General features: G+C 37.3%; 1 protein-coding gene across 38 annotated transcripts in view; it reads right to left on the reverse strand.

Annotated features, from left to right (window-relative positions):
• Window positions 1-23,767, reverse strand: part of MAPK8 (mitogen-activated protein kinase 8) — a 99,833-nt gene that overhangs the window by 34,772 nt on the left and 41,294 nt on the right. For 20 of the 38 annotated variants that reach the window (XM_070615768.1, XM_070615599.1, XM_070615700.1 and 17 more), the window contains one exon: window positions 2,825-2,995. In XM_070615768.1, the coding sequence (XP_070471869.1) occupies window positions 2,825-2,946 (122 nt within the window). In that variant the 5' untranslated portion in view covers window positions 2,947-2,995. Of the gene's footprint in view, window positions 1-2,824; window positions 2,996-4,412; window positions 4,572-23,767 lie in introns of all 38 variants that reach the window. The other 18 variants (XM_070615630.1, XM_070615722.1, XM_070615674.1 and 15 more) reach the window with 1 other exon arrangement.

The raw sequence follows: 23,767 nt of genomic DNA on the forward strand, positions 1-23,767 counted from the left end.
ATGTAATATTTGGACAGTTAGCATATTGATTAAAATGATTCTCTCACCAAACTAGACGCTTAAGTTTGCTTTGTAGCTATCTCACTATATCAAATGTAGCGAAGAAATATATGTACTAAGAAACTGGTACTGAATCGGCACAAATGGACACATCTACATATTCTATATATACTACTAACTACTCCCTATATACACACATATACATACTGAAATATATATATATTTATATACTATAACCTTTACTTAGAAAATGCCATATTTACAGATATATCCTTCCCAAATTAAAAAAAAAAAAACCAAAGCCCAAAAACATTAGGAGTCATGCAAAATGATTAGAAGTTTTGACTGTTTCAGATGAGTTATGTTTATTTTATTTTATTTTTGTTTTGTTTTGCTTGTTTTTTTGGTGAGGAAGACTGGCCCTGAGGTAAAAGCTGTGCCAATCTTTCTCTATTTCATACGTGGGTTGCTGCCACAGCATGGCTGACAAGTGGTGTAGGTCTGTGCCCAGGATCCGAACCGGCAAATCCCAGGCCGCCGAAGCAGGACACACAAATTTAACCACCACACCACCAAGCCAGCCCCAATTACGTTTAATTTTTAACCATTAAATTCATTCCTTTTAAATTTTTATATGCTAAATCAAAGTAATATTTCAACTAAAAGTTCAAAAGTATCTGAGTAGGTTACAGTAGTTTGTATCCAAGTTATTTAGACTTCTAATTATTGATTCTTAAATGTACATATATTAGAAATACGTGTTTTGTTTTTGGATTCAGAGACCACAATCCAGACCCAATGAAGCTAACATCCATGCCAATCTTCCTCTCTTTTTCAGCATGTGGGCCGCCAGCACAGCATGACAGCTAAAAGAGTGGTGGAGGTCCATGCCCAGGAACTGAACCTGGGCTGCTGAAGCAGAGCACGCTGAACTTAACCACTAGGCCACCAGGGCTGGCCCCCAGACCCAGTGAATCTTATTAACTATGATTGGGGCCCAAAATAATGCCTTTCTTAAAAAAATTAAGTTCTTCAGTTGATACGGATAGTAACACAATGCTGAGTTTAAAAATTTTTTTGTTTAATATTTGTCTATTTCATAGTAGTCATTTCATAGTAGTCGATTATGAAAGAAAAGCCAAAAATTTGAAGATATTTATTCCTTAATCCTGGGGCTGGTTAAGATGGCTTAAGGTCCCTTGCAAAGTAGTTTTTTTTAAAATTCTGTTATACACACTTCAAAATGCACTTACCTGAGAATAAGTGAAGGTACAGGAACATTAACATATTTTTAAACACTATTAAGTATTTTATAAACAACATATCCCTCAAAACCACCAGGTAAATTAAGTGAAAAAACAGGCTTAGAAGTGTTAATTTGCCATGAGTCACAAAGTTAGTCAATCAAAGAGCTGGACTCTGAACCAAACGCTGGCTTTCGGAATCTTTTCCATATTGACTTTGCCACATTATTTTCTCTAAATTTAATCTGTCGTTGGTTAAAATGACAACCAGCCAGCCAATAATGCTTATAAAACAATGCAACTTCTGTAATTTTTAATATTGTAAATCACTTCAAGAATACAGAAGCAAACAAATGCTATTGTTCCCATTAGATAAATCTGTTAGATTTTTAATATTTTACCATAATTGCTCTGAGTTTTTTTTAAAAGAAATTTATTGTCAGAGGTAAAGCCCCCTTCCTTCTCTATATTCTCAAAGGTAAGCACTATCTTGAGTTTGGTGTTTATGAATGTTTTTATACTTTTCTACATACGTATGAATCTATAAATATAGAGTATTGTTTTCATATTTTAAACTATATATAAATGGTAATGTTTGTATATTCTGCATCTTGCTTTTAAAACTCAACACTACATTTCTGAGATTATCCTTGTTGATACATTTGGCTCCACTTCATTTTAAATGTTGTATATTGTATTTTATCATATGAATATATGACAATTTTTTATTCTCCTACTGATAGATTTGATGCTGTTACCAATTTTGCTATTACAGATAGTGCTGCAAAGAATAGCCCTATGTATAGTCTCTTTGCATACATGTGCAATATTTTTTTCTAGAACCTGGGAGAATTGTAGAATGGTAAACACTTACAATCTTTTAATAGATTCCGAAACAAATCTGGTTCAAGAAGAGGTAACAAAGACATAATCATGCTTGAATGAGGCTTAGAATTTCCTAAAACACTAGCTTATTATGCTAACTTAGTAATCTAAAATCATTAGTATAACTGTCCCAAAGAATGTTTTGCATTTCGGTGTATGAGGAATTATGCTGATCTATAAAAGCCTAGGTCTTTTGTAGAAATTAGCTTGTAAATCAATTTTAAAGATATAGTTGAGTTTTGAAACATACATAGTGAAATGATATTAGCTGACTTCAATCCCCAGTGTAAAATGAGATTTCTGAACTTCCCGAGTTTCATCATAGTATGAAAGTGATGACTAAGTGGAGCTTCTTATTAAACAATTAGCTATGGGAATAGATATATACGAGGAATTAACAAGCAAGCCACTTATTCTTTCCTGATATAGGTATTTATCTTATATGGCTTAAGACCAAGTATTTAATCATAATTTATACTTAAAGATGGCAGGGCTGATTTATAGTTATGTTTTATAAATAATAATAAAGACCATTAATCCTAGAACAAAACAATTTACTGTTATAGCTTTAAATTTTATAGTTTTATTTTAATGTTTTGAGGCAAGTTAACTATTTACCAAGGTATCTATACCATGAAAGGAGAAAAGACAGCGGTTAGTGATTCTATGCTTAATATTTGGAAGTAAACACTTACCATACTATTCCTTGAGCTCCTGAGCCTATAGGCTTTAAATTCTGATATCGTTTCAGGACTGTGAATGTAGAATCTCCAATCTCTACACTATAAAAATTGCTGTCACGTTTGCTTCTGCTCATGATGGCAAGCAATTAATTTAATGGCTTCATCCAAAAATTCACCACGAAGCTGCAAAATGGAAAATGTGATGTTAACAAAATGAATTGGTTCAATCTTAAAATTTGCATCCTCACTCTGTTCACTGATAGTAACACAAATTGCTAGATCATGTTAAAAGAGCTGCTTCATTAAAAACACAATTAGAAAGAAAAATACCACAGAGCCTGGGTAGCATCTTCCATACTTAAGGAAACGACCGACAGTTTAAAAACAAAATTTTTACTAGGGTAAACAGTTTCTCCAAAGTAAGAACAGAACTGATATTAACACATACATGTCTAAACTTACTGGAAGACAGTGAAGAAAAAAAAAAGCAAATAATGATAACTAAACATGTTTTCAAGGTCACTTCCATAGTTTAAAATTAAAACCAGTCCTTTTTATATGTTTATTATAGAGTATAGAAACCTTAATTCTTGTAAGAAACTGATAAACTTTCACTCAAAAATAATTCACAATCTCAGATAGTGTCACACGGAAGGAACAAAAAACTGACAGGCCAGTAAGCTGCTTAGCACACACCACCCCTACCTAACAAACAGAGCGCAGCACAGGACTGTCACTCAGACCCCCAGCAGCAACTTGATCTGGGTGGAATGCTTATGTTGAGGTTGTAAAGGTTGAAAGAATGAGAAGCAGGGTAGAAAATATAAGATAAAATAAGAAGATATAAGATAAAGTTATTTAAAAAAAATAAGGAAATATAAGAGAGAGGCATTTAGTATTTCAGGATAGGAAACAAAACAATACTGTTGTGAAGTGTTTGGGGCCTCAACGCCTGACCTAAGTTCTGACCACAGCTCTTTACCACCCATCTGATTGAAAGCCAAGGCAGTCTTCTTCTGCTCATCTGAGAATTGGTTATTAACAAATCTATTATCCATCCTTACTAGATGAAAGTGGCCTATTTGAAATGCATGCAAGACAGCTCCAATCTGCTCCCCACATTCTGCAATTAACCGAGAAATCAGTTAGGTTTAAAGAATTACTGTTTTTCGTGTGTCTGGCTGTAACACAGCACTAACAAAAACAAAAACAAAAACAAGGGGTTGGCCCTGTGGCTGAGTGGTTAAGTCTGCATGCTCTGCTTCGGCAGCCCAGGGTCCACCAGTTCAGATCCTGGGTGTAGACCTATACACCGCTCATCAGGTCATGCTGTGGCGGCATCCCACATAGAAGAACCAGAATGACCTACAACTAGGATATACAACTATGCCCTGGGGCTTTGGGGAGGAAAAAAAAAGAGGAAGATTGGCAACAGATGTTAGCTCAGGGCCAATCTTCCTCATCAAAAAACAAAACAAAACAAAAAAAAACCCAGCACAGGCACACACAAAGAAATGTTAAGTTTTTAAAAAAATAAAAAACAAAATCTTGATAAGACTGAAAACACAAAGAATTAATTCAACAAATATTAAGTGCCTACCATGTGCCAGGTACTGTGCTGTGCCCCGGGGCCAGATCATACAGAGGCTCACGAACTGGATTCTGAGAGCTGAATTCTTAGAGGAGGATGGAAGCCAGTGGACAATGGAGAGCAAGAGAGTGCCTTGACCAGGTCCCTGGTTGCTACTTAGAGATTATACTGCAAGAGGAGGGGAGCAAGAGTTAGAACAGAAAAAGTAGTGAGCTATTCTAGTAATTCAGATGACAGCGACAAAATTAAAATTAATGAGAATTCTTAGGTGTGATGGAGTTAAAAACTAGACAAAAACTCCAAATAGTATAGGCTTTAAAAGAGAAGACAAATAAACTGGAAGCAACTGAAGAGTTACAGAAATGATTTGGATAAATTGAAGAAAGGCCCAGGGAAACATTTCCAAAATAGTAACTAAACTAGTCACGTAATACTCCAAAGAGGACTGTCTGAATGACAAGTCTCATTGATTTTGCCTAAGTGGACAGACCACAGTAAGTTAACGAAAAGAGTGGGGCCGGGTGGGTGGTGTAATGGTTAAGTCTGTATGCTCCGCTTTGGCGGCCTGGGGTTCACGGCTTTGGATCCCAGGTGTGGACCTATGCATCACTCATCAAATCATGCTGTGGCGGCGTCCCATATACAAAACAGAGGAAGACTGGCAGAGATGTTAGCTCAGGGACAATCTTCCTCACAAAAAAAAAGAAAGAAAGAAAGAAAAGAGTTTGGTAATGATTTAAACACTCAGCTACACTCAAAGGATGATCAAATACACATCCAGACCAATGTCCTACCTTAACTTGAACTTCCTCTTGCCTACCAGACTACGGAAATAGGGAAGAGGAGAAGTGGGAAAAGGAAGAAAGGGAAGTGTTAGGTGTCAGGTCCTCATCAAATATTCTACACATTTATCCTAGAAACTGAGTCTGCACAGGGCCTGCAGACAATAATGGTCTCTGGTAACCTGCACATGTCCTCAGAGGCTGAGCACAGAGGCGACAGTGTTTGCACCTCAGGTAGTCAAACTGCGTCTGCAGATGCAACTTCCTAAGCTTACTGAGAGGGCTGATATTCCACTCCTTAGGAAGACGCAGGATCAGGAGAGAAAGGGGTACTCTGTGATGCTTCACAGGAGTTTACTTACTGCTACCAAACCAGGTGACAAAAAAGCTGTGTTTCAGTTTCCCAACTTGTTGCAAATCAAAGAAAAAGCCGAACAGATCCAGGAACATACAAAGGACAGGTTTCCCTTTCTGCTAAAACAAAAACAGCAAGGAAAGGCTTCTCTCTATTTCGGAACAGAGTGGCCCAGCAGCAGGAGTAGGGTCCCACTGTACCCACAGGGAAGTCTGGATGAAGCTGTGGTAGCAGCTGAGCAGCAACAGCCATCACAACTGCCCAGGAACAGTGCAGGGGCAGCAGACAGAGGACCCAAGGTTAAGTAGGCAGCCCGAGCCAGTGGCACCCTCTGCAGAAGCCACAGCTACCACTCCTACAAAGAGCAAACGGAGCACTCGACTCACGCTCAGTGGTGCACTATTTACTGATGCTCAGTGGTGCGCTATTTACTGGAGTACCTGGGTTAAGTTCTATGCTAGGCACTATGAAAGCAATAGTAACCAGCATCTGGCCCCTCATGGAGTTTGCAGTTAAGACAGAAAAAGAAACCTTACATTGTGTAGTACCCACCTGACCATAACTACGGCTGTGCTAAGAGCAAGGAAGGAAGAGGGCAGGATGCTACTGAACACTGAGAGTTAACTATGCAGGGAGAGAAGGGAGCTTTCTAGGAAGAAGAAAACAGTACATGCAAAAGTCCTAAAAAATTCACCAACTTAAACTGTACAATTTGATGAGTTCTGATAAATGTATACGACCCTGTAACCACCACCAAAATCATAATATAGAATATTTCCATCACCACAAAATGTTTCCTGTACAGTTAATCCCTGCCCTCTACCCTCGGCCTGCCCTTGGCAACCAATGAACCGCTTAGTTGTGCCTTTTCTAGATCTTCACATAAATGAAATCATACAGGATATAATTTTTGTGTTTGGCTTCTTGCATTTGCCCTAATGCTTTTAAGATTTATCTAAGCTGCATTCTTTTTTATTACTGAGTGGTATTCCATTGTGTGGATCTATCATTTGGACATTTGGATTCTTTCCAGTTTTGGGGTTATTATAAATGATGCTACTATAAATAGTCACACACATTTTTCTTTCATTCATCTTGGGTAAATACGTAGGAGGGGGATCTCTGAGTTCTATGTTTAACTTTATAAGAAATTGCCAAACTGTTTCCCAAAGTGGCAGTACCATTTTTCATTCCTACCAGCAATGTAGGAGAGTTCCACTTGCCCCACATTCTTGTGCTTTTAATTTTACATATACTAGTAGGAGTACAGTGGTATTTCATTGTGGTTTACATTTGCATTTCCTAATAACTAATGATGCTGAACATCTTTCATGGGATTATATGCTACTCATATATCTTTTTTTGGTGAAGTAAATAATTATTTTGCTCATTTAAAAAGTATGACTGTAAAAAAGCAAAACTTTTTACTTTGAAATAATTTTAGACTCACATTGAAGATGCAAAAATAGTATCAGTTTTTACACACACCAATTTTGCGTGTGTATGTATAGTTCTATGTAAATTTATTATATACATATATGAGTGCAATCTCCACCACAATCAGGATACAGAACTGTTTCATCTTACCGGAGAAAAACCTCTCGTGCTATCCCCTTATATAATCACACCCTCCCACCAAGCCTACCCGACAACTATGATCTTTTCCCATCACTATAATTTTTTTCATTTATAAAATGCTATATAAATCAATAGCTCATTCTTTTTCTTGCCAATTATTATTCCATTGTATGAATGTACAGCAGTTTCTTTATCCATTCACATGTTGTTTTGGCTATTACAAATAAAACTATTATGATCCTTTGTGTATAGATTTTTTGTGTGAAAATAAGTTTTCATTTCTTTAGGGTAAATCTCCAGGATGGGATATGATGAAGACATGTCTAACTTTCTAAGAAGCTGGTAAACTGTTTCGTAGAGTGGCTGTTATCAGTTTGCATTCCCACCAGCACTGTAGGAAAGAGCCAGTTCCTCCTCATCCTTATCAACACCTGTTCAGGCCAGTATCTTTGGCTTGGCCATTCTAGCAGGTGCGCAGTACCTGAGCATGGCTTTAAACTTGTACTCCTCTAATAGCTGATGGTGCTGAACCCATCTTTTCATGTGCTTTTCTGCCATGTGGAGATGCTCTTAGATGATTTGTCTGTTCATGTGTTTTGCCTGTTTTCTGATCCATGTACATGATGTTCATTTCCATTTACTTGGTTCTCCTTTAAGTTCTCTCAGCAATGTTTTACAGTTTCGAATATACAGGCAAAATCTGTTCAACTTCTCTGGATGCAGTGATATTCTGGATGCTATTGTAAATTTTTTTATGTTAATTTATTTTTATTTATATTTTCAATTGTTTATTGCTAGTATACACAGAAGTATAATTTTTTTTTTGTTAAATAACTTTGTACTAAGCTCATTTATTAGTCTCATAGCTTCTTTTGTGGATTCTTTGAGATTCTACTCACACAGCAATTTCATTTCTTCATTTCCAATTTGGATGCCTTTGAATTCCTTTTCTTGCCCCATTGCACTAGCTATAATTTCATACAATCCTGAATAGAAGTGGTAAGAACAAACATCATTCTCTTGTTCATGATCTTAGTGGAAAGGCATTCAGTCTTTCACTACTAAGTATGTTGTAAATTAAAGGATTTTACTAGATGCCCTTCAACAGGTTGAGAATGTCCTCTTCAAGTCCTAGTTTACTGGGAGTTTTTATCATTAACGAGTATTGAATTTTGTCAAGTGATTTTTCTGAGTCTAGTGAGGAGACAGTATAGTTTTGCTTTCTTAGTTCATATGATAAAGTACACTGATCTTCCAATGTTAAACCAACCTTGAATTCCTGTAATGAATCCCACTTGGTCAAAAGTACTATCCTTTTTATATACTATTATTGACTCAGTTGGCTAAAATTTCACTAAAAGTTTTTTCATCTATTTTTATATGAGGGATGTTGGTCTGTCGTTTTCTCTCATGGTGGGGTAATAGTGACTTCATAAAATGAGTTGGGAAGTGTTCCCTCCTCTTTTATTTTCTGAAAGACTTTGTGCAGAACTGATAAAACTTTATTTTGAATGTTTGACAGAACACCTCTGTGAAGCGTCCTAGGACAAGTTCGTTTGAGGAAAGGTTTCAATCGCAAATTAAAAAGTTTTTTTTTTATATATATGTATAAGGCTCTTCAGGTTAACTATTTCTTCTTAAATTAGCTTTGGTAGTTTGTGTTTTTAAGGAATTTGTTCACTTTATCTAAGGTGTCCAATGTAATGTCTACAGGAACTGCAGTCATGTGTCCTCTTTCATTCCTGTTATTGTAACCTGTGCCATCTTTCTTTTTTTCCTGATCAGTCTAGTCAGAATTTTATCACTGTTATTGAACATTCAGAAAACTGGATTTTAATTTTTGATTTTTTCAACTGTTTTGTAGTTTTCTCTTTCACTGGTTTGTACTCTTGTCTTTATTTCCTTCCTTTTGCTCATCTTGGGACTGCTCTTCTCTTCTAGTTTCTTTCTTTTCTTTTTTTTTTTTTAAGATTGGCAACTGAGCTAACAGCTGTTGCCAATCTTCTTTGTTTTTTTTCCCCTTCCTCTTCTTCTCCCCAAAGCTCCCCAGTACATAGTTGTACATTCTAGTTGCACTATGTGGGGACACCACCTCAGCATGGCTTGGTGAGCAGTGCCATGTCAGTGCCATGTTCGTGCCCAGGATCTGAACTGGAGGAAACCTGGGCCGCTAAAGCAGAGTGCATGAACTTAATGACTCAGCCACAGGGCTGGCCCCTCTTGTAGTTTCTTAAAACAGAAGCTTAGGAGTACTGATCTGAGAAGTGCTTTTTATAATATAAGCACTTAATAGTGTAATTTACTCTTTAAGTACCACTTAAGTTTCATCCCACAATTTTTTATCATAACCATATTTAATAATAATAAAAGTAAACACTTATATAGAGCTTACTTTCTGCTAAGTCTTGTTTCAAGTGCTTTGTAAACACTCTTTCAATCCTCACAGTAGTCTTATAAGGGTTTTTTAGTTGTTTTAGGCTAGAGAGTAAATTCAGTACCTGTTACTACACCTTGGCTGAAGTATAAGTCCCATATATATCATTTTGTCTGATGTTTCCCTATGTTAAGATACGAACTATTGTTTTCCCATCTTAGAGATGATGCAATTAAGTCTTAGAAAAGGACTGCCTATGGTTACAAAGTTAGTAAGAGGTAGAGTGAAGATTTGAGTCTTTCATTCGTACACTATATTGAGTCCAAAATAAAGCAAATCTTAGTGTTAAAGAGGATATGGAGGAAGAGGAAAAGTTATAAACATGCTGAGTCTGAGATATCTCCAAGACACTCAAATGGAAATATCAAATTGGTAGCTAGATACGGAACTGGACCTCAGAGGAGAAGTTTGGGAGAAAGATACAAATTTAAGAGTTGTTAATTGAAGCAACAAGAGAGAATGACATGACTCGAGGAGTGTAGTAGTAAGGAAAGACAGACCTAAGATTCAGCTTTGTGAAGACCCACATACAATGAGCAATTAGAGAAAGATAAGCCAACAAAGAAGTCAGAGAAGATACAGCCAGAGACACATAAAATGAAGAGAACAGATTGAAGAAACCAAAAGAAGAGTTTTAAAGAGAGTGGTCAATAGTATCGGATGGTAAAGAACTATCAAATAAGTCATTTGAGTAAAGTGATAGGGGACAGAAACTAGACTGGAATGGGCTGAGGTGTGAGTAGGACAGGATTTTAGAAACAGGATAAGAGGGTGTAGCTACCTCTTTTGAGAAGTTTAGCAAAGAAGATGAGAGGAAATTGATGGAGTAAGGTAAATGGTCATGAGAGGATAATTACATTATACATGATATATAATATGGTATAGCATAGCATAGCATAGATAACATAGAGACAACCTGAACATACTTACCTACTAAGAGAAGGATCCAATAAAGAGGAAAAGCGTGAAAATAGGGGAGTGAAAAAGAAAAGAGAGGTTTCAGATAGTATAATATCTCTGAAAAGGTAGAAAGCAATGGGATCCAGAGCATGTGTGGCCATACAGATGGAGGTATTGGTGTAGCATTGCCATCAGAAAATACCAGCAAGAGACTGAGACAGAAGGAGCAATTTCCAAGACAAGGGCAGGAAGGACACTGATACGATGTATGGAGGATGCACTTGCTGTTCTGTTCTCTCAGTGAAGAAGCTGGAACAGCAAGAGTGTGAGAAGAAAATGGTATGGACCTGATGATTCATTTCCCTACTGAGAAAGGCCTCTTCTTGGATTAAAAACAAATCAACTACAGCTATAGAATTTAGATGTAACTGGTTACGGGACCCACAGGAATAAGAGAAAAGACAGGCATTTTTAATAGAGGAGCAAACTGAGGCTCAAAGGAGTTAATATGCAACTGAATGTCGTGGAAATATTGTGGTTTAGCTCTAGCTTTCAAATTTCACCTCTCAACATTCCTCTGGCAAGAAAACTACACTCATATCAACATGGCTAACTTATCACCCCCCAAAACTCACGCACCTGATTTGCCCATTTCTCTTTCTTTTTTGTGACATATTTTCACCTCTTTTATTAAACATGATCTTCATGAAGCCTTTTCCACTCAAGCCAGCTTGAACCTAATTTCTCAACTAAACTACCTTGCTGTGTACCTAAACACGCAGACTTTACTACCACACTGTGGTCTGTTTGAGGGCAAGAGCTGTGTCTCCTACATCTCCAGATTCCCAACACGTCAGCTCTTCAGAGTTATCATTTAATAAATAACTGCTAAAAAGGTTAACCAAGAATGTAAATCTTCGTAAAGTCACAAATTACCTAATAAATTGTTCTATTTATATTCACCAGTGTTTTCCTTCATTAGCAGGAAAAAAAAGTGACTGAATTGGGTTTTTATAACTCAGGGCTTATTTCTGTGACGTCTACACAAGGAACAAGACTACTGCTATCAGGCTGGCCCCCATAAAATGGTTGGTCTGGTGAACCTGAGGATGGAGACAAACAAGTTAAACCAAATAATTATATAAAACGTACTTAGGGAAAAAAAGAGTGAGCTCAATGCAGCCAGACAACCAAGCCTGACAGACAAAAGATAATAACTCAGGCTCTACAACAAGACTCAGAATTCGAGACAGCTCTAATCATCAAGTGATCTTGGCAATAAGTCACTGGCACGATCTGTAGCCCATCTATCTTTACTCATCCTGTTTTTGTGGCTACCAACACACCCCATCTCGGATAGTTAATTTTATGTGTCAATTTGACCGGGCCACGGGGTACCCAGAGATTTGGTCAAACATTATCCTGGGTATTTCGGTAAGGGTGTTTTTGGATGACTAACATTTTAAATCAATATACTGAGTAGAGCAGATTGCTGCCCCTAATGTGGGTGGGGCTCCTCCAATCAACAGAAAGCCTGAATAAAACAAAAAGGCTGACAACTCACCTGCAAGTAGAAAGGAGCTCCTCCTGCCTGAGCGCCTTCAGACTGGGATATTGGCTTTTTCCTGCCTTCAGACCAAAACTGAAATATTGACTTTTCCCGGGTCTCGAGTCTGGCGGCCTTTAGACTTGGACTGGAACTATATCATCAGCTGTCCTGGGTCTCCAGCACGCCAGCTGCAGATCTGGGACTTAGTCTCCATAATCATGGGAGCCAATTCCCCATAACAAATCTAGCTATCCATCCATTGTGTTGGTTCTGTTTTTCTATAGAACCCTGACTAATAAACCATCTCACTCTTTGCTCTAAATATTTCTTCTGTCTAACTCTTGGCCTCTACTACCTCATGGTGGCTCCATGCTGCCTTTTCCCTCTTTATCTTTTACTTAGGACAATATAATTGTGTATAAGAACTAATGTTCAGGAGCATGTGTGAGCACACAAAAGATTTATTTATGTTGTCTTTTTACAAGTTAAGGAACTTGAAAGAGTGATTTTGAGTTTGGCTCTACACACTGACTTTAGACTCTAACTCCAGTGAGCACAAGATTCCATTCTTCTAAATGATCCATAAAACTTGCAGTCAAAATCATTCCGGAAAATTCCTTAAATCATAAAATAGAATAACATTTAGTATAGTAACACATAGTGCCCCACTAAATATGAGATGCTCACCCTATGGGAGACATACAAGAACCAATAAGATTGAGAGAACAGCAGATTCCTGTCTCCAAGGGCATAAGCTCACTGGGATAGGCAGAATTGTCTACACTATTTAAATGGTCATTCTCTCATTTTATTTGTCTGCAAGACAAGCATAGCTGAATATTCAAAAGTTAAAGTCATGTAAGACAAAATGTTACTACCATAAGCATTAAAATAATGAAGCTTCTAGGAAGAAGTTAGAATCTTATAAAAATTAATTCATCTGAATTACACTTTATTAAAGAGCCTAAATGAGCCGAGATGGGGGCTGAAATAATGCCTCTCTAAATTTGACTCTTCTTTCTCTTCCTTCTCTGTACTACTCTCTTATAAAGAAGAGGTTAGAATCTACTCCCACAGATTCTCTGTAAAAAAAGTAGAGGGCAAATCCTTTAAACCTAAGTATAATCAGCATGTTTCTTTAGTACCCATCAGTGCAGAAAGGAATTATTCCAGCCTAGAGATAACCGCGGTGCCTGGGCCATCATCGATTCTTCCTACTACGTACACCAATCACGCCCAGTATTCCCTCTTTTCTAGGAAAATCTGACCCCCACCACAAAGGGGATGGGAGGAAGAAGGCCTGGTTTGTACTTGTGCAATTGGGTTTTGTAGGATCTATTCATAAAACCAATTTAATTCTTTTTTTTTTTTTTTGAGTAAGATTAGCCCTGAGCTAACTGCTGCCAATCATCCTTTTTTTGCTGAGAAAGACTGGCCCTGAGCTAACATCCGTGCCCATCCTCCTCTACTTTATACATGGGATGCCTGCCACAGCATGGCATGCCAAGTGGTGCCACGTCTGCACCCGGGATCTGAACTGGCGAACCCCAGGCCGCAGAGAAGCAGAACGTGTGAACTTAACCACCGCGCCGGGCCCCCGATTTAATTCTTAGTTGAGCTTGGTTGAGGTTTATTACATTTCAACCACAAAACAATGATAAGACAGGTGTCCCTTTACACTTTCTCTATTTTGAGGATGCTGCCTTTAACTAAAACAGTGGCAGCCACATGAACACCGTAAGCCTCAGAACTAGTTTCCAAGACTTCAGACATTCCAGTTATTTATTCAAAGATCTCAGGACTTTATAGCAGGGTCCTCAGGAATAAAGTAATGTGCTTCTGGCTACTTTTTAAAGAACAAAGATGACAAACTTTAAGCAACGGAACCCAATATGAGCATGCTATTATCATTAACATTTTAGTTGGTATCCAAGATCTTAAAATACTTTGCAGTTGAAATAGCAAAAATCACAAAATATTAAAAAGCTGCTTCCGGGTTGCTCAACAGTACCTAGATTATTAATGTTAGTGGCTAAAATGCAATGCCAATTTTCTCAGTGACATTCAATTCAATAAAAATAAGTAATCTAATTTGTAAGAATATACTATTTCCAAGGCACCCAAAGGATATTTTCATTATAAAGCTAAGAAAAATTCATACTTGTAAATTCCTATAAAATTTTAATGAGTTCTTATGTGAGAAGGAACACCTCACTTTAAGGGCACCTTCGTACAATGCAGCACTTTGGGTTAACTCTTCTCCTATCCAAAAAATTGATGATACAAAATATCTCATTCCTTGAGGAAGATTTAAATGCCAAACATTTTCTAATAATAACTTTTGTCAAGTCATTTAGCAATAAGATTCTCAGGCTCACAAGAGAAGAAAATGCTGATGACATTCAATCACTACCAGAGACACTTCCTAAAACCACAAATTGGGAATAGCAAATGGGAAGCGTCCCAGATGCATCTTACAGGGAATTGTATTCATATTAGTTAATTCCACATATAATTACCACTAGTTTATCTCGCCAGCAACATAATTATGAGAATTTTTAAAAAGTGCTAGGTAGATATTAGAAGAAAATTATTCCATGACAAACAGCTTTCTGTAATTAAACGTGCCCACTCCCAAAAGAAATAAAATAATCACTGAATTTCAGAGTAAATTACACCATGTTTCAGAATCTGAAAGCTCAGCAATATGGAGAGAAAAAGAGCATTTCAATTTGATTGCAATAACTAGATATGACAAATCTAAGTTGAAGACTTGAAAGACTAGGAAAAAGGTTTAATTGTCCAGTTGCAAACCAATAATCAATCACTCAGAAACAGCTCCAATATGAAGCTCTATCTCATCTTCATGTTGCCTTCACTTGATAAGACCTATAGCTTGTGGCATAAAAATTTCTTTTCTTACTACCAACATACCAATAGCAACAAAGACCAGAGACTAAAGACACAGACTTTTTTTCCTGTAAAAATATATAGCAGATATATTAAGTGTTTCTCCACTAATCCTCTCCCTCCTCACACCCTCAAAAAAGATTTATGGCTTTCTGGAGTAGTTCAATAACCTATATATAGAAAAAGCTCATGAAATCACTTAAAAGACAATTTAAACATAACACGGGCATCCAACACTCCAAGTGGCAGAAGTGTTAAAATGGCGTGTTTTTTCTTCTTTGGATTTTTTGTCTCACAAATGTCAACAGTGCTAACTTAAATGTATTTATTTGTTCCTAAAGGGGCCTCTAACAATTTTAAACCATAACATAGTGAAGTTCTTTGAAGGAAAAAGATCCTTGAATAATAATGTCAAATGATTTAATGCAACAAATGACACAGAGGAAGGCTAGAAAAACACAGCTTGCGGGAACCACTCAGTACAAGAACGAATGATCCCAACAGTGCTCAAAAGGCCCCAGCAGCATGACAGCCCTGAGTAATAAATCAATTGTTATGATAGTCCCGAGGCATTAAGAAATGAAATGCCTAGTGTATTCCATTTCGGAAAGCCAGAACCTGGCTAATACATTTTTATAAAGAAGCTAATCAAAGTTACATTTTTTGAATGTTGGTATATTGGGGAGATAAAAAAAATCACATATAATATACATCATTCATCGGCAATAAACATGTTGCAAAAAAGTCACTCAAATCCTTACACTCTACTTGCATGCAACACTCCTTCTTGAATTCTCTGGAGAGCCACTCACAAGTTCCCAGATCCAGTGGCCTGCTCAGTCAAGTCCTCTTTAACCTCTCTTGAATTTCTTTGCAAATTGCTCAAACCTTGCAAGCAACTTTTCTCTACTGCTACTTCCCACTCCTTAAATGTACACAGTACCTAAGAAGACCTTATAACTCTAGATATTTCCCTTTCTTGGTAAATTCATGGCTTCAATTATGATCTCCCTATTTGGTTTCCAGCTCTGACCTCTCTTCTGTATTTTCAACTGCTTCTTGGTCATCTGAGTCTGGGTGTTCCTTAGGTATTCAAACTCTACATAGTGAAAACAGAACTTTTCTTCCTTCCCAGATTCACTCCTTCCTTCCATATCTATTTCTTTTATCAGCACTACCATTCTGCAAAAAACTAGTGGTTCGTTTTCCTTTAGCGTCACCTTCATCATAAGATCAATCTCTCACACTGAATTGTTCTCCCTTATTCTGTGCACATGAGGACCCCCAGGCATTTAACAACCTTATTTTCCCATTAGTCTTCTCACACTTTTACTTCTTTCTGCCCTCAGCTTACAATCCATGGTCCATTAGTTAACCATCACTAAGCCGATATCCCTGCTCTGCTCTGTCCTGATGCACAGTACGGACCAAACCAGCTGTCTCCTCCTTTGGAGCCTATATCTAGGCTGCTGAACAAAAAAGCACAATGGTGCATGTTGGTGCTGCTTTTAAATTCAAGGCCTCCAATCTAAGCCAGGAAGAAAATCCTAGGTTTCCCTACTTAGGTATCTTCTCTGACTTCTACACTATCTATTTCAAATAGTCCCCCGGCTCCTTAAATCTTCAACCCTACCTTACCTGTAGATAATACCAATCCCTCTAGAGAAAATAAAAGTCAGGAAATACCTCAATTTCCTTTTACTAAACCAGTGTTCACATATTTATTTTTGCTTCATTCTTCACCATGACAATGTAACAGCTCTCTGAATAACTCTCCTGACCTTGTTCAAATAATTATCACTCTTTCTCCTAGCACTCAAATATGATTAAGACCCTGCAATTTTAAAAAGACACACACACACACACACACACACACTTAAAAACCCTATTTCACTGTCAATAACAATCTCCAGCCATAAGCTCCTCTTTCTCTGTCATCTCACAGCCAAATTTCTCAAGCATTGTTTATATTTGCTCTTTCAATCTCTTCACCTCCCAGAGTCCTCAACCCTGCTTCCATTTTGACCATTTCCATTAAACTCATTCACCAAGGTCATCAACAAGCTCCTTGCTCTGAAACCCAACAAAATTTGACTCACTCTTATGCTGCTGAGCAGCATCTAGCACCGTTCACCACTCTCCTGTGAAGCACTCTCTTTCCTTGTGTTCCTAAAACACTGCATACTCCTGATTTTTCTCACCTTCTGTTCCTTCTCAGTCTACCCTTGTAGGCTCCTTTTCCCTCACCAGCCCTCAGATATGATTCTTTTCAGGGCTGTCCTGGCTCTCCTCTCTTGTTATACTTTCCCAGGGCAATCTCATCCACTCTCATGGCTTCAATTAATACTTACAACCAGCTTTCAAACATTTATCTACCACTGAGCTTTTTCCTCTGCTGTAGATGCAGATATTCAATGGTCTTTGAGACATCTCCAATTAGATATCTTAAAGCTACCTCAAACTCTGCACGTACAAAACTGAAGAATTCATTCCATCTCCTTCAATCACCACCAAATCTGCTTCTCCTATGTTCTCCCATCTCAGGGACTGCTATCACCATCCACTCAGTTATTTCTGCCAGAAACACAGACATTATCCTTGATTCTTCATCCTCCCATACCCAACTTACCATGCAATTCTGGAGATTCAATCTTTAATCTACCATAAATTCATTCTCTTCTTACTCACCACGCTAACTCAGGCTAACTATTGCCTGGATTACTGTATTCTCCTAAAGGGAGCCACTAGTCCCCCTGCCCCAATTCTTCCGTCTGATGCCAGAGTGATCTCCTGAAGTTGGTTCCTTCTGAGAAATCTGCCCAGCCCAGCACTCACTGCATCCCCTTAATTATGAGAGGGGTGGGCTTTGAAGCAGTCATGCTTAGGCTATATGCTCTCCTGGCCATAGCTGATTAGACCAAGGGGAGACAACTGACTTAATGAGCCAACCAGATTCTCTCCAGGGGATTTGGAATTGGGAGCAAAACTAAGAGGCTGTGGGTTAGCTTTGTAATTAGAGAAGCAGAGAGGCCAGTATACAAAGAAAGAACAATGAAGGAGAAGCTAGATACAAGACATCTTGTGGTGAGGCAGAGGGAGAGCAAGAGGGCCTCACAGTAACTGATGACCACGTCTGGTTCCCGGCCTTTGTGAGGCCCAGCTGCACTTCCTACCCCTGGATGTGCCAAACTTCCTTGGATCACTTTCTTTCTCTTTTGCTTAAGTTTCTTACTTATAACTAAAACATCTTCCACTAAAATCCTCCTACAATGCCCATTTGATCCTGAATCTTCTTTGCTCCCTTCTGCTCAGATGATAAAGCCCAAACCTTTCATTAGGTGTAGTGGGGCTCTGGACGATTTGGCCCTGGCCTCCTCTCCCATCACAGGATACAGCCACAAGGAACTTCTTGTAGTTCCCCCATGGACCACAACCCCTCTGACCTCTGAGCTGACACACGGTTTCCCTTTACTTGCAACATACTTCTCCCTACTCACTTCCCTGGTCAAGACCTACTCATCTATAAGGCTTCAAGTTTAGCGCTCAGGGCACTCGCTCCCAAGGCATACTAGCTTTCTTCTATGGCAGCATATGGATTACCCTGAATTGTAAATGTCTAAATTTCCCATTGGACTAAAAATTCTGTAAGGGCAAAGGGAAATGTGTTTTGTTCACAGCTGCGTTCCCAGAACTGCACAACAGAGACCCAAATATTTCTGAACAAAGTATCTAATCAGTTTCCGAATCATGTTGATTTTACTGGTATCTTGATAAAATTTTCTATTTCCGTTGATAGTATCCTACTCAATCTCATTTCTTTTTCTCTAAACTATTTCAACAATATTTATCTCATCTCTCTGCCTAACTTCACCCCATTCAAATTCATCCTACTATCTCTTGTAGCAAGTAGGTATTGCAAGAGATGTTAGTTTTCTCCTCTGCTTAAAAACTGCCCTTAGAACTAAATCTATCCAAATGGACTTTTTATTGCTTGAAGATATCAAACTTTTCTGTCTTTATGCCTGTTTCCTCTTGTGAAGTGCCCTTCTCCACCATTTCTAAGTGTTCAAATACAAGCCATCGTATAAGGCCAGGAAACGGTACTATTCATCTGAATTTTATCTATACTTCTCATGACACAATATTTCTTATATTGTACTAAAAGTTACCTAAGTATAAACTTTTATGTCAACCAAGAAATGTGAAATTTCTTGGTTATGCAAAGATAAAACATGTAAAGCAATTCCACATAAATGATGTGACTTGAGTTATTGTTTCCAAACATAATAATAATTATGGTTACTTATAATTAATAAAATTGCATTTTTCTACAATATAGACTTTTCACATTTAGAATATTCTTATTACTGGATGCTCTGTCCTGGTTAATGATATCCCTTTAAACAATTAACTTGAAACTTATTTTCTATTAAGTAAAATGTCCTGCTTGTAAAGGTGCACAAATAACCAAGGTATCTCAATCAATGTTAAACTTTCCTTTGTGGCCCATGGTACTTCAGGTGGTTCTTGGTCTAACATGTTCTAATCATTCAGTTAAATAAAAGTCCGGAAAACAAAAGTAAAATAACATTTGGTGATCATGCAGCAGAGAAGATTTAAAGAAGATTTTTTTTTTGAAGCCAGCTATTACACTGCAATAATAAAGCTTTCCAAATATCCAAGCTGCTCCAGAACAAGTCAGCTGCTAATGCTTAGGGTAAGCAATTTACTTTTCAATCCTATGAATCCCAACCCACTGATGGATCATGAAATCAATTTAGTGGATTAGAACTTTTTTTAAAATGAAATAGAATAGAGAATATCAGAATGCAGCTCATGGGTTAATAAGTATTTGTGGAACTTTTGTCTATTTTCACACACAAACACAGAGTGTGTACCGCATACTATAAAAGTTATTCTTTCCTATGGACTGGTCAAAATAGCAAACCAATGATATTTACAAGACACAGGGAATTAAAATACACACTGAAAAATATTCTTTTTTAAAAAACCTGCTTCATTTCCAACTAACAGTAAGTTATAGTGGGTTAAATATTTAAATATCCCTAGGGTTCTATTATTACATAAAGACATTCATTCACAGTCACTTCAAGTTACAGGAAACAGACTAGATAAGTTGTATTCTAAAAGAATGCTCATTTGTTTTTTATTTCTTGTGGACTTTTCTTTATTTGCCAAGGACATTCTGCAAACTATGAAACAGAATATGCTAGCTATTAGATTATTACATATTGTGACTTCTCATTGAATCAGGAAGTGACTAAACAATACAATATGCAATTAAGGTTTAGATGAAGTTGATTCAGCAAGATATAATTGTTATCCAATTGTCATACCACATTTGTAACTCACTGAACATGCTTATTCCTTGACACGGAGAGTTCCTTCCCCATTCTCCCATGTAAAATATTCAGATACGTAAAATATCATTCAGATACATAATTATCAATAATAAAATGACTAGGAATTTAACACTTAAAAAAGACCTTTACAGACAGATGAATAATTTTACATTTCCCTCAAAAGATGGAATAACAGTCTCCTTAGTTTATCATTATCTTGGTTATCAAGAATTGACAAAGCTTTGGAATTTCCATACAAAGCAACATTTTGTAAATATGGTAATAACACTGTCAATATCCAATAATACATTAAAAAGAATAAAGATCTCAGTATATCTAGGCAATGTGTGGGATAATTAATAAGGTGACATGAGAGCTATAAATTTACTCATGGTCATGGGAGGATGACATTGTTTAACTGAAATCTGATGACACAAAATGACATCAGTGAGTTTAAGTCAGCAGTACTGATTATTTTTGTTGTGAAGGTACAATATCAACTTTCAAAACTCTGAAGGATAAGTACCTAATGACTGTTTACTAACATGGTGAAAAAGGACAAAGACTACAGAGCCAAGACAAATTATACCACAGCCACAGAGAAGTTAAGCACCCCTTTTAAATGTTTTTTTCAATTGTTTGTTTCACCTTATTTCAGTCTTGCTTCCTTAAGATCCTTGGATAGCAACTATATTTCCTATATATACAGTTTAGCTACAGGACCCTTAAACAATAGAGAACACAAGGGAGTTTTATGAAAAGAAACAAATTATCTACTTACAATACTGTTAATATCTTGTGTATTTTTAATCAATAACTTGTCATTTTCCTTTAAATCAAATATTTTCAAACTGATGGAATTCAGAGTTATTACCATGGGTACTAAATACATACATACACATACACAATGCCTGAAGAATAAGGTTGGGTGCAAACAACTTCTCTGAATAAACCAGTTCTTACCTAAGTTTACTATCATGCTAAGTATCTGACTGTTCTAGTTTGCCAAGAACACTGGTTTATAATATCAAAGGGCTTTAAAAAAAAAAATCAATTGTCAAAGGCAATCCAACCACTGTTTGGAGTTTAGTGTCTTTAGAATACGGAAATGTCCAACCAGTTAAAATAATTATTAAGAATTCTTCTGAGACTTAATGGAAATAATGGTTCTCTCTTGGTCAAAGAATAAAAGCAACCCTTGATATCCCAAAGAGGCCCACATTAGCCTTTTGGATACACAAGCACCATCTTCCCAAGAGACTAACCACAGGGATGCCTAGAGCAAATGAGAGCTTTGAAGGAGGTCTCTCCACTTTTGCCTCTTCACTTACTAATTGTTTGATCCTGGACAACTGACTTATTAACCCATTTGATTCCTCAGTTTCTTCATCTGTAAAATGGAGATATTTGTATTTGCCTTTCAGGTTATTGGGAGAATCAATTAAATAATGTATATTAAGTAAGAAACTGGCATATGATAGAAGAAACCGGCATTCAAGCAATCTCAGCTCCCTTTCCTTTCTACTTATGAACACAACAACCAACCATGAGTGTAAAATATTTCTAAAGAATACAATTTTTAAAACTTCTTATTTTCATAAGGGACAATGTTAAAAAGAGATAAAATTCTCCTCATGCTGTCCACATCACTGATTACAAACATAACCTCCATTGGCCATTTCATTCTTCCTATTACTTGTCCTCACAAACTCAAAGAAAAAACTTAACGCAGTCGGCTCCCTACAGATACACATGTCCTGCTTATTCATCTGCTGTTCTCCCCCACTGGTTAGTACAGTGCCAAACACACAAACACTCAATACATATTGCTACTGAACTGAAGCAAACAGTCCCAACGTGCCTCAAAAACTCCTAAAATACCACCACATTCTGCAAAGTGACTCAAAATGACCATGAGTCGGAAAGAAAAGGATGATCTGTCCAGTTTGAGGGAATCTTTATATAGCTTATTGGCAAGTGAACTCAAGTCCAAAACAGCTCTTGAAAGCAAAGAATAAAAATTTTCTAAGCATTGTAACACATCTTTACTTTTTAGGCAGAAGACTTCAGCTGCTTTTCAGACGTTTGTAAACAATCAGAAAATGTGGGGAAACTTGCCATCACACATAGATAAAGCACCGGAATAACTGGTCCTGATAAGAGTTCATCTAGACAACTTAAAAGTAAGCAGTATTCAGAACACAGAAATCACAGGCAAAGTAGGCAAATGTCGACATCAGCTGCTGAAGTGGTGTACTTGAGCCATCTAGTGGGTAAGCGAAAAAAGTTTAATTCTGTAAAAAAAAAAATGTCCTATTGTTCCAATTCTCCTCTCTGAAAATAATAATAAGGTGTATGTTTTTCAGAATAGTAAATTACAATCTATAAAGATAGTAGAGAACTAAGAAGTAGGTACTGAGGAAAGATGAAGAATAAAGTGGTGACAAATTTGGATGGAATTCAGATTTTATGGATAATTAAAGATGAATAACAAACACGAACACTCCTCCTGATATTCTTCTTAAAATCATATAAGGATCGGACTACACGTAAGTTTGTAAATGACATTACAGAAAATAAGAAAGGTTTCCTACCAGCAAAGGTCTGAGGAAGGTCTAGAGGCAGTGAAACAAGGTGGCAGCCTCTGGTCAGAAAGAAGGGAACTGGGGACGCAGTGAACTTCTACTGGACTAAAGAAAGTGATGACGCCACCCTTCTACCTGGGGATTCCCATCCAGTGAGGGTTATGACAACCCAGCTCACTTAGGATCTCCTCTCACTCGCCACCACCCCCACTCCTAGCAGAGCAGGAGGGCCTGGGAGAATGCAGAAGACAAATTCCAGCCTGAGGAAGGAGAAGAAGATGTAACTCTTCAAAGCCCTCAAATCAACAGCATTGCTTCTGAAAGTCAGAATGTGCAATTTAAAAATTTCAGAAGCCACAAATTACTTGAGTAGTGTGATACTGGACAATTCACTTAAATTTTAGAAGTACATTTTTCTCAACCATAAAATTATGCTCTTGGAAGAAATTAGTGGAAAGACCACTTTTAACTCTAAAATTTAATGGTTTTTTAGGTGTCCCTCCCCAAATAAAGAGGTTAACAAAAAAAAACACGTGGTTTTAGGGTTGGTATCTTTTTCCCGTTAATTCACGTAAACAATAGATACCATGCTGGAAGCTCCAAAGAAGAAATAAAGATGACTCCCTGACCCCAAGAAGCAGAGACACTAGCCAGCAGAATAAGACTCTCGCTCAAGTTCATTTTAACCAAGGCAGAAACAAGGGTCACAAAAGATACAAATGCGATGCTACAGAAATCTTTGAGGCTAAGAATTTAGCCTGAAAAAAGACTTGCTTACCTATCAGTATGTGCCATTCTTTCTGAGATTCACTACGTAGGGAGGGAGAGGAGGGGGAGGGGATGGGAATGTGGGTGAAGAGAAGGCACAGTAGGAAGCAAGGGAAAAAACAAACACAAAACAAAAGACA

The sequence above is a fragment of the Equus przewalskii genome, chromosome 1, assembly GCF_037783145.1.
Source record: "Equus przewalskii isolate Varuska chromosome 1, EquPr2, whole genome shotgun sequence".
Lineage (NCBI taxonomy): Eukaryota > Metazoa > Chordata > Mammalia > Perissodactyla > Equidae > Equus > Equus przewalskii.